Source organism: Helicoverpa armigera, chromosome 27 (genome assembly GCF_030705265.1).
Source record: "Helicoverpa armigera isolate CAAS_96S chromosome 27, ASM3070526v1, whole genome shotgun sequence".
Classification (NCBI taxonomy): domain Eukaryota; kingdom Metazoa; phylum Arthropoda; class Insecta; order Lepidoptera; family Noctuidae; genus Helicoverpa; species Helicoverpa armigera.
Window position 1 is genome coordinate 7,486,643 of NC_087146.1, and position 13,055 is coordinate 7,499,697.

At 37.0% G+C, this 13,055-nt stretch overlaps 1 protein-coding gene across 1 annotated transcript in view; it reads left to right on the plus strand.

The window, feature by feature from the left end:
- The window catches only part of LOC110369605 (uncharacterized), a 104,357-nt gene that overhangs the window by 63,713 nt on the left and 27,589 nt on the right, over positions 1-13,055 (plus strand). The window contains 1 exon segment of the mRNA XM_064041943.1: positions 5,786-5,927. Within this exon segment, the coding sequence (XP_063898013.1) occupies positions 5,786-5,927 (142 nt within the window).

The following is a 13,055-nucleotide window of genomic DNA, read 5'->3' on the forward strand; positions in this document are numbered from 1 at the left end:
TGGATTTTGAGTAAATGGAGTGTTTGTTTAGTGAATTAGCGTATCAGCCAGGCTTTAACAGTTTCAGTATATTTCCATCTTATACGTTAATTTTGCAGTGGTATAGTCGGCGCCTGAATTCGTCGAAGAGTCTATATTTTGCTATAATGTATAAAACATACTATTTGGTAACATTGTTCTTGTACTTCTACGCGATTTTTGTCAGGACGGTTGATAGTTTAGCTTAAACGACGGCGTCGCACTCCATTTTATACAGCTCCATGACTTGCTAATTTTGCACAAAGAAATAGTAACTTCTGCTCTTACCTACATTAAACTGTTTTAATTGTTCATTGTTTTAATATTACACGTATTGTGACGTCACGACTCTAATCAATAGACAACACATACTTTTAGATACGTTATCAATAATTCCGCAGTATTGTCATACGTTTGTTTAGTGACGTAACGCTGCGGATTCGAGATGCTGAACTGTGGGAACGATTCCAATTTCTGTAGCTCGTATGCAGTATCAGAAGTCTGGGAATTGTATGGTATGCAGTCATAGTTTTGTCATATTATTGTCCCTGAGGAGGTCGTGGTTAAAATCAAAATCAAAAATCATTTATTCAAACTTGGCTGCAAGACAGCACTTTTGGACGTCAGGAATTTACAATAGGCAGCCGTCAAAACGTCCACCCTTTACCACTTCCTATATGTTTTGCTGGGAAGAAGAAGCGGCTCAACAAAATCCGCAGCAACACATGTCTGTCTGTAGGTTAGAAGAACCTAAAATGTACATTTGTATACAATGTAATTTGTATATTTGCAAAACGGGTCGGTCGATCACATTAACAGTTTAAGTAACGCTTGGCGAGTTCAAATGAGTTCTTCTGTGTTTCGGAAAGCATTGGGGCATTTAGCTGTCATTCCAGCTTCTAGTGACTGATTATCGTGGATAGGCAGACACCAGAAGCTTACGATTAAAAGGTTTTACTTATGTGCGTCACTGTTACTGCCTAGACAACAATTTTAAAGGGACGAGTATAACATATTCCCGACAATGTGTTCGTACTGGGAAATTCCCCTGGAAAATCCCAGTATGCACACTCGTAACTACTCGTAGCACGTAGTCCTAGTTCGATTCCGGGAAATGCAGTCATACAGGTATACTGTACACATAAAGTGCGTTGCTGATCGAGACGTTATGAAGCGTTTTGTAACATGTTACACGTATGTATCGAGATGCTCTTTACTCGTTGGTTTGCTTGTAACATACTACTTGCTATGAGAGTTAAGGAATAGTGAGTGCACCTGTGCGCAAATGCTCGTGCACTATAATATGTCATGCGTAGTTGGCTAATCTCCTTACATGAGAACAGCCGCCGTAGCCGATAATCGGCTAGGAGGACATCAACATACTACTTACTGATCACATGAATGCTCGCCCTGTAACATGTTAAGGCGCGTACGCACGTACGAACACGAACATAGCGAACACAAACACCAGACCCGAACATTTGGTTCGTACGTATGGACGGCATATTCGAACACGAACGCAAACATAGTTCGAGTCGAGTTCGCGAACAACAGTCGTGAACTCTATCTTAGTAGCCATGACGGCGCCGTTGGAAGTGGTCGATTGTGAAGTAGCGGAGAATTTTTGATGTTCGCAGTGATTCAAGAAATGTTGTTTCCTAAAGCGAATCCTAGATGGTGGGAAACAGTATTGTACAAACAGATCTAGGTATACGAACAGTTTTGTTGCGTAACATTTATTAAAGCTCTTCGAACACCGTCCATACAGAACACACTACAAGGATCGCCGCGAACATGTTTGACGAACAGAGTGTTCGACGTTCGATAGTGGTACGCACGCGCGAACCAAGTTGTTGCATATCATGTAACGCAACAAATTTGTTCGTACGTGCGTACGCGGCTTTACATTACACACTGTAATGTCCGTCAGTACCAACTTGATCTTTAAGTACATGGAACCTTACCCTGTATCACTGATTGCGGATAACAAAATATGCTATTCTGTTTTGAACATTCAGATGAACACTGTTTGGTTATTCAACGCTTTATGACGTAAAAGATGATGAAGGTAGTGCTGAGCGAAAACTAATGAAGTATTCTTTGAATTTACATTTTATTTAATCAACGTAGTTTTAATATCAATTTAATAAAAAACTTTTATCTCCTATTAAAATAAAGCTTCCTTTTATTACACTCTTTTATATCATAAAGGATTAATAGACCTTAAGGCATAGAAAAAATCCCTACCTACGCCATCATAATTAATTTTAATTAGATTCTCGAGTCAGTGCTATTTTGTGCTAAATTCCCGACTTTGCTCGTAATCGGCTTAATGTAAGTAGCTCATGAATAGTTTTTATCGGATTGTCGGCTAGATATGTATGTATCCTTGGATTTAACTGTTTGGCAGAGTACGCTTAGCTAGAGGCATTGTATTGCCAAGTTTTGTATTACATGCTGTTTTATTATGATGTGTCACAAACAGCCTTCTCTAAGATATAGAATACGATGATGCAACTTAATTTCTAGCCTTGGTAATTAATTCCCACTCACATTGCACTAATACGTAGCTTTTAAAGGTCTCCAGTGTTCCACATATCTCCATGCTGAAATTCGTCTCAAAAGTTAAAGCTGTTTCAGCGCAAAAGCAAAACAGACAACATACACAAACATAAATATTATAAAGAAAGACAGTGATCCAAAAGCAATAAGTTCATATCGTCTTTAAAGTTCATCATCTTCCTTTTAACAACTATTTTGGGGCTGGCCTCCATTCTTCAGTCTATAGTTATGGAACACAAAATGTTTAACCCTCTATATCTTAAAAGTCTTCTTTGACTACCCCTAGCTACTTGCTGACATGAACATTGGCTACAAACGATCAGTCTTGGCCAGCACACAGTCTACCTAACTAGGCCGTCGATCCATCTTATGTGGCTACCTATCTATCTACCCGTGTAGACGGTAATGGCTTAATGATGTTTAAAAATCTCAGCTTACTTTGTAATATCCGCGTTGCATTTTGCACTTGGTACCCGGAAAAAGGAAATGATTCGTTTTGCTTGCATTTTTGGCATTTCTGTCATGACTAAAACCAAAGGGTAAGTTCTGCCAACCCACCGACGCGAGCCAGTTACTTGATTCAGATTTTATTCTATTTTGGTTAATATTTCAATTTCTCCACACCTCGCCTAAATGAAATGGTATTCAGTGTTTCTGGTTTGATGTTTCTAAAAAAACATAGGTAGGATTTATAAATATGTATATTTTTACATAAACATTCTTCATCATAATTTTGCAGGCTATTGATACATACTCATAAATTACAACGCTTTTCCTATTCAATAAGTCAGACATTCACCATCATAGTTTAGTAGGCTATTAATACATACCACAATGATTTTCCTAGTCACCTAATTTGTATTCTTTCACAATGGTACATAGAGCGTCCAGTCACCCAATGTGCAATGGAGCCTTCTTGTCATATTAATGTTCTATTTACGTAACCCTCTATTCATTATATGATGTAATGTTAGTTTTAGGATTCCTCTATGATTTGCGAGCTAATTTTTCAATCTATGAAGTTTGCCTTTTTAAAGTGCTTCAGTTCTTCTTACTTCTGATTTCGTTAATAATTTTGACAGAATGCAGAAGTAGATAATTGTAACAATTTTTATAAGCCGCTTTCCTCTGCTAATGGTTACTTCAACAAAGCAACTTTATATCTCAAAACACATTTGCACCACAGCAATCTAACCAATAGAAGTAAAAGCGTACTTAGAACTTACTTTGCCTGATAAGTTTATCCTAGGAAAGAAGCTTTGTAACCACTCAACGAAATTACATACTTAAACATTGTAAATACTTCAGAAAATAAGTCAAAACCTCATTTTAATGCATCGTTAGAACCTTTGGCATTGAAGCGGTCCAATAAGGGATTTATTAATATTCAAAACCAGTCGTGGGAAGTATTCCAGACTTTGATATTAAAATTTTACTGCAAACGTTGGCCCGATGTTGGAATGTTTGGTGCCAATTTTTCTTTATTCTTCTTTTCTTTTATATTTGTGCTCTTTTAATTGGCATATCTAACTGTTGTTTGTGAGTTTAGATTCTTATGCGATTTCCGAAGCGAATTGACAGTTATAAGCTGCGCCGCGCCGTGTAATGCCGATCGCTCACTTAGGAAGCACCTTTAGTTTTCAACACCCCAAAATACGACAAACGACCCTATGTAGGCAGGCATAAGTTGTTGCGTCTGCAGTAAGGCGTCGGTATTGCAGCCCTCGACAAGACGCACGATTGCTCCAAAACGAAACGTGCAGAAAAACCTAGATAAGTAGTACTTAATCAAGAAGCCAAAACTTAAAAACACCACACTTTTGTAGGCATTCTTAATCATCACAGTTTACTCAGTTACGTTTCAAAATCACTTTGAAGTTGTTAACGCTCACAAAGTATACTTGTTTCTGCCAACTTGTTTATCAGTGCCCAGATGCTTTTAATCACCAGCAATGTCTTATCTGTTACTGGAAATCTGGGTGCAGCTCAACTACTTCATTTGAAGGAACCATTTGGCTTTTAGAGTATCACGTTTTGGTGCTTAAGCTTGCAGTGTGGTCTTAACATACGTTTTAGTACGTTGTTTTGAGTTTTACTGTGTCCATTGACTTTTGAAAACTTGTATAAAATTGCTGAAAATAAAATATATGGGGTTCTCTGCCACGTATGTTCGATTTAGAATAAAACACGGATTTTATTGCGGTTTTCACCAATAGATTCGGTGTGTAGTTTACTATCCGATTTCCCGGGGTTCCACCCGCATTCCGTGATAACTATTACCCGTAACGGTATAAAATATAGCTAATGTATTCGGGAAGAATGTAGCTTTTCAACAGTCAAATAATTTTTCAAATACTTTCAGCAGTTGCGGAGCCTTTAGGGTACAAACCAAAATACGTTTCCTCTTTATTATATTATTATCTAGAACCGTGCCAAGCCGGGATAAAATTCTGGACATGTGTATAAAATGCAGGCGGAATAACGTTGCAGTCTCTCTTCACTTTGCCAGCTTCATTTACAGTACTAAAAGTATATTTCGAAACGAAAACTTCACAACTAATTTGTTTAATTAATGTGAGAATTTGAGCATTGTAGCGAGAACTCATTACCTTTGTGAAATGTTTTAATTCGTTCATCATACGGATTACGAAACAACTTGAGAGCTTAGATAAAATGTAGCATTGAACTTTAATGCATTATGCAATGAGATGACCAAATATGAATAATTTGTTGGTAATATTTTGATGTATTCGGAGAGCATATTCGTCTATCTTTGACGGGTATTAACATTGAGTAGGAGTCAGATTGCAATCATTTTATTTAAAATTGTATATTCTGCTCTATGTAGATCTGACATTATGGGAACTATGTACCTTTTGCCAATGGTTTCGCTCGCGCCCGTAGGAACTACTCCGCACAACCGGATAAAGACCTAAAAGCCAGTATGGCCTTCCTCAAAAATGGGCTATCGAACACTGACAAAATTCAAAGCGATCCAGCAGTTCCTGCGAGCTTTCAAACAGAGAAACACTAGAAAACAAGACTCTAGCCTTATAATATTATAGTCTATAATGTCCCACTGCTGGGCAAAGGCCTCCCCATCTCGCTTCCACACCTTCCGATCTTTCTATCGAGTTCACCAGTCTCAACATTAGGCGTCTAACACTAACAATTATAGTCTAACATATGTTTTTCTTGTCCACAGGAACACCATCTCCAGAAGGCGATATCAGGCACTGGTCTGATAATACCAACGCCTGAGGTATGCCAGGTCAGCGACCTAGAATTCTACGAGCGATGTTACCCGCCCGATTACAAAATGCCCAAGCAGCACATACATATGCAGCGTAAGTCGAAAACCATTCCAATTTTGTCGTGTTATCTCAGTATCGTTACGGATTTTTACGTACGTGCGTACGTGATATTATGTAGACGTTTTGCAGTGTCGTTTAAGCTCAAGCCCACCAACAAAATAAACGCCAGTTTACTTAAAACAACCGTTTACTATGATTTTTTCGTACAAATTTCAAAGTAAGCGGTTGTTTTGAGAAAACCGGCCGTTAATGTTGTCGGTGAACTTGGGCCTCAGTAGATAATGTTCTTTTAATTTAAGGACTTATTATTTCATGGAAATATATCAAGGATTTGGCCGCATTTAATGATAAGTTAACCACCTGTCCTTGGGTGACATGACCATTTCATGCTCAGCTGAGTTTGACAGGATATACTTAATGGCTTTTAGTTAAGAATAGAATGAGCAGTCACGCCAATCAAAATAGAGGTTTTCAGTTGTTGAAGCCGAAAAGCTGCTCTAACAATAGGTATACTAGTGAATTTGCTTGGAGAAGCTTACTCGACTCTTGCATTATCTTTAACAAATATTTAAGCTTTTAAAATATATTTTCTTTGACATCTGCTGTTTATGTGTAATCTAATACATTTTTCCACATCAAGATACCGTGAATTATTCCTTTGAATAACGACTCAAAATTTCCGGCGTTCTTTTTATTTTATATGTAAATATTTTAAGAGTTCGTGCTTTATATATGTTAATGAACTTTTATAAAGGTACATCGGTATATTTTATGTAGAACACTATAGGTATACTTTATTTTTCTATAATGTTGCGGTGTTTCATAGTTGAATTTACGCTTAATAATATGTTGCTAGAAGTGTGTATAGTAACGTAAAATTATGGCTCTGGTCGAGAAAGAATAATAGCTTTTGTACTATCAATTCTATTTCTGCCATATTTTACTGCGAATAACCTGGATCCTTCCAATATTATAAATGCGAAAGTTACTCTATCTGTCTGGCTTTCCCATCAAAACTACTGAACTGATATTTTGGTACCCAGATAGTTTAGAGCCTAAGGACAACATAGGCTACTTTTCGTCTGGGTGATTAAAGTAGTTCTCTCAGGATGCGGGTGGAACCGTGGGGAACAGTTAGTACTTTAAATGTTTTCATGATAATTCCGCGTAAATATGTGGTTTTGTTCTGTACCATGTACCTCCCTAAATGTACTAAAATATCTAATTAATAAAACCTTGTATTTTTAGCTTATACAGTCCTCGCATTCTCTTCAAGCTTTCGCTTAATTTATTTAAATGTACTTGTAAATGTACTTTTATTTAAATGACAACGTCAAAAGCCATGAAGCGGTCATTTTCAGCTACCAACAATGTCCCTTTTCTACTAAATTAACTGTGAAAGAGTCAATGACCCATTCGGCCATTGGCCTGAGTCAAAAACGATATTGTACCTAGAAACGGGGATTGAAAAGCTTTCGGTTTTAAGGTTAGGGGATTTTCCAGTCGAAATCGTGTTTAGGCCCTAAGGCCATTAAGCCCTAGGTTTAAATGGTCGACCCTAATATGTGAAGGGTTTCTAATCCTAGGATTCTGTTTTATAGTCACGGTGGCCTTGTGGTTTAAGAAGCAGTCATTTAAGTAGGAGTATGCGGGTTCGATTGAAGGTTAGGCAAGTTCCAATGTAACTTTTAAGTTGTATGTACTTTTAAGTACATCTTGGTCACCAATGACTGAGTTTCGGAGGGCATGTTAAACCATAGGTCGCGGCTGTCATTGAACATCTTTGGCAGCCTTTACGGGTAGTCAGAAGGCATTTAGTCTAGAAGCCAGGGTTGCCCAGGTAACTAGGCAGAGGAGATCAGATAGGCAGTCGCTCCTTGTAAAACACTAGTACTCAGCTGCATCCAGTAAGCTAGTAGCCGACCCGAACTTAGTTGGGCTCATTGGCATAAAAGGCTCGGGAGATAATGATGTACTTTCTAAGTATATCAACTTTGTTCGAGAAACTCACAAATATGTACATACGTATATTCCCGCATCATCTGCATAGGCTTTGTATTCTGTGAATTGGCACCAAATCTGCTAGTACTATAGAACTAGTCCAAGGTCTTTGTTCCTGGAATCGATCGGACCTATATTTTGATCTAGGTCACACACATGCGATACAGGACAGTCGTAATTAGTAAACTACTGTTGTATTATTATGTAAGGATGTCTTTACCAAGGTTATATTAAACGTTGTCTTGTAAAATAATGCGAAAGTAACTCTGAGTCTGGCTTTCACGCCAAAACTATTGAACCGATTTACATAAAATAAGGTACACAGATAGTCTGGACAGAGCCTGAAAAAGGAATCGGATACAGGCAGAGATTCCCTTCACACGCGGGACCGCTGAAAAAAAGACAAACGGTGTATTTCACAAATGGTATCACAGTAACTAAATTAACAACTTAACAATATATCTTTAGCTAAAGAAAAGGCTAAAACTTCGACTAATATTAAAATCTCTTTCAGTGTAAGATTTAAATGAATGAATTTAACCAATATCTGAATCACGATAGCTTTATTTCAAAGCCCTTTTAAATTAGCGGATTTATCTGCTTAGTTCATATTGGCGGTGTCGTATATGGATTTAGTTAGTGCAAAAGCAGTTTAACATAACAATGTTTAGTTTTTGATATTTATTTCTGTTGGCTATATCCATATTAATTTATTTCACCTCACGTATTGTTTGCGATTTTCTATTACATTACAGTGGTAACCCTACATCAACAGAATATCATTGTCAAACAGATAATATTTGCTTTCGCGACGTTAAAGTCAATGGCGTGAAGTTCATTCCTCTATGTATACTTCTATTCTAATATAATAAAGAGGAAACTTCGTTTTGTTTGTTTAAACGCAAAGGCTCCGAAACTATTGAACCGTTTTGACAATATCTTTGACTGTAGGGCAGCTACACTATCCCCGGGTGTCATAGACTATATTTTACCCGGGTGGGGAAGCTGTTTCCAGGCCGTACTGCGGGAAACAGCTAGTCTACCATAAAATTACCAAACATTCCTCTAATGCGTTCGCTTTAGTCCTTAACACTTAGAAATAAAGTCTATAATCGTTATAGAATAGTGCATAATACTTCTAGACTCTAGACAATAGATGACATTGATTTGTGAAGCTAATTTCGAAAGGATTATGACCTTTGCTAGTTTTTTTCTGTTGAATAGAATTTGTAGGAAGCATCGTGTCTCCGTAAGGCAAGATCAATCAATCATGCTACTGTAAATCAACTTATCTGCATAGTTCATGGTTTTTTGCTTAAGTATGTAACTACTACGTGGATGTCCTTCTTCCTTTAGGTGAGGATATCACTAAGCTTTGCTGTTAGATAACCCAACTCTGGGTTAAGCTCGCCTTTGTACATAAACCTTCTGTATTAAACATGTTTATATGCGAAATAAAGAATAATATAAATCTAGACTTTAGGTTACTTCAGCGGCTCCACTCTTGTTTTGAGCGAATTTTACTACGCGCGACCGGTTAAAAGTCTAGCCTTGTAGCCTAGTAGTAGCCTATGTCCTCACTCAGCCTCTAGTATACTGTGTACTTCAACGTAATAATAAATAAAAAAATTGTAGTTTTGGCCTGAACACCCGTCAGACAAACAAAAACTCCAAAGATTTTGGTCCTGTAGGTGGAATACTCCCACACAGACATAGTGATCAAATGTAGAGAGTATTTCTTTTCCTTAATAAAATATTTTACGAGTACATTATCATAAAATAACATAACGTTATACAAATAAACATGTCAACACTTCTGCCCAGCTGTGAGCCGACAGGGGTGTTGTGTCAAATTAATGAATAATATGTCTTCTTGTCCCTCAGGATTTGTACGGACAGACAAGTGAGACAAACAACGTTATATTATTATATTATAGTGTTCAACATCGCAGCGTAGGACGTCCACCAACAAGGTAGACAGACGACCTTATAAAGGTCGCCGGAAGACGCTGGATGCAGGTCGCCTCAACAGGTATCTGTGGAGCTCTAAGGGGAGGCCTATGTTCAGCAGTGGACGTCCGCCAGCTGAGATGATGATGATGATGAGTGTTAAACATGTAGGTTATTAGTGGTTATAAGTTTATTCGAGCACTATATCGGCCAAAAGTAATCGTAACTTAAAAATATGCTTTGCTAATTAATATGCTTTGTTAATTTTTCCGCCAGCGCTAGTAGGTACATAAAATTAAAAGTAGCCTCTAGCCTTCCTCAATAAATAGGCTATATAACACGGAAATATTTTTCACATCGAACCTTTCCTGAGATTGGTGCGTGAACAAACAATTTTGCTTTATAATCCGTCTCCAGGCAAATAGACCTAGAATAGACAGAAATTTAACCTCAAAAGCATAGGTACATACGTTATACATAGCTATATATCTATGCTAGGATACAATGATTATATTTTTCGTTCTTTCTGACTAAAGGGATGTTCAAAGTGACCTTTTGACCCTGAGAAAAGTAAAAGTTATGCACCTGCTCAAATTGTTCCTCTATCCCCAACCCAGTATCAAGACTTAATGTTATTGAACTAAATAAAATAAAATATAATTTAATATATAGAAAGCTCGCAATTCTACCGGACGTTGGCGTCGCAATTGCACGCCATATGACGCGTAACATCTGTCTTGTTGTATGTACCTATCGTTACTCGGAAACGGCTGTATCGGTAAACAGAGTACGTAATTGTGTGTTGTTGCATTTTTATAATACCGACGCACCAGTACAGTTTTCCTGGTTGTTTGAAATTGATAGCAGATGAATAAATCCTGTTTTATTTTTCCTTGTGTTAAAATAGGGATACAGTTTTGGTACAAAAGTTAATTTCGAAATATTTACCACGGTTCGCTGCTTTTCACCCGCGTCCTATAATAACTACTCCCGTACTAGAATAAAATATAGTCCATGTTACTCGCAGATAATGTAGTTTTCTAGTGGTGAAAGAATTTTGTAAATCGGTCCAGTAGTTTTTGAGTTTATCCATGATAAACAAACAAACATACAATTTTTCCTCTGTATAATGTTATGTGAATTTCATGGTTTGCAAAATCAGCTATTGGGATTCAAAAATCATAACAGTCCCACTTTTCACTACGGAAACACATTTTAATTCGATTTTGGCTTTGTAACGTAAATGCAGAATAAAATATCTGTAGCTATATTTAATCCGGACGCACCCAAAGGGCAGGTCGTCAACTGTTCACGTTGAATGCTCTGGTTAAAAGCTTTTGTGCACATGACATATGTGTACGAGTATACCTATGTATAGGTATAAAACTGGGTGATTTTAATCGTTCTTTTATGTATGTTGTACATAATGCTTGTAGTTATAGAACAGATGTACAAGGCTTTTGCACGCTGCTTTCTGTTTCTTTTTGAGTCCTTAGTGTTCCATAGCTTCGGTTCTTTTCAACTAGTTAAAAGAAATTGCCTTAATGTGTACCTGAAGACATACTTTCTCGTTAGGATTACAAATAAAGAACCATTCTATATGAAATATCTAGTCTGGTCTACAATATTTTAATCTGTGTTTGGTACAGAATATTTAGTTAATTAATAGTTGGTTTTGCAAGCCATTTATCCTTCACGTAATCAATAGCGACTTTCAAGAATTGTGACAATAGCTAGTCTTCCTAATTATACCTTAATTGGTAGTAATTTTAAGTAATTATTACAACGGAAAGTTTGAACGCAATTATGCTCAATTTTGTAAGCTTTCCAAAATTATAAAATTCTAGGTTACTGGATACATTTAATTGAGAGAGATTCGTTTTGGAGAAGAAACTCGATGACGGCAAAATGTAGTGTATCGTTAAAAACATGTTTAACTACGTACATGATGCTATATCAATTCGGTTACACTCCATTGATTCTCCCTTGTCTGATCTCCTCAATAGATTAGTCATACCAGACTTGATAAGTAGTGACTAAGCATCAATACTATATACAGTAAATACAAGTCTAATGTATGTACGTACATGTACAATTTACATTAAAACCATATGCTTAATGTTTGTATACTAAGATATACTAACTAAGTCATCTGGTCGCTTCTTGTAAAGCTCTGGTACTCAGCTACATCCTGTTAGACTGGAAGCCGACCCCAACATCATCATCATCATCAGCCTATCGCACTCCACTGCTGGACATAGGCCTCTTCAAGTGCACGCCACTGAGATCGATTTGAGATCGACCCCAACATAGTTGGGAAAAAGGTTCGGAGGATGGCTGGTCTCCGTAAACAAAAGAATGTTATAAGGTGTAACTTTTGTTCTGATTCAAGGATCTACAACTTAAAAAAAATCGAAACATGCGACCACTAGAAGCTTACGATGAGTTGATACCATTCAACTATAACGATGACCGAAAATTTTCAGTTATCAAATCGCTAATTTGCTCAATGGGCAGAAGTAAACGTCTGGTTATCGTTATTATGTGGTCCAACCAGGTCTTAAACTTAAAAGCAATCATAAATCCAATAAACAAGTTTAAATGTTAACAAACTCTTAACATAAACGTACTCAATACTCATAAACGCTGGTAGGTATGAAGTTCGGAAACCAGTTGCGGAAACTTTCATACATTACCTGCTCTATAGTTTTCATTAGCACGAAGAAGTTTGTATTTAACTACTACAGTCTAGCAGTGTAGGGAAGTAGTAAAATAAAACTATTGAGCTCGTTTCGACCGTGTTTTGAAATTTGTTGAAATGGGAGGTATGGCACCTTTGGACTAGTGGTCGCATAGCGCGACTTCGGCGCACGGGTCTTTTTTAACGACGACAAAGATCCCGCTGTGCAGCGCACAGTGGTTTCATTAGAACAAGCTAGCTAGACAAAATTATTTATTGGGGTATTTTGCTTCGTATGGCTTTATTATGATATTCTAATGCGGTTTTAGCACCAAACACCCAAATAAAAAGAGGTAGGGAGGGTCACGTGCACCAAAAAAACAAAAAATGACAAAAGATATTTCGTTTATGACGGAAAATTAAAAGACAACAATAAATAAAATTAACAATAGTCATAAAATACTCAACTACTAATAGTCTAGCTACTAATTACACAATGGGACACTATTAGTACTTTTTATCAATATTTT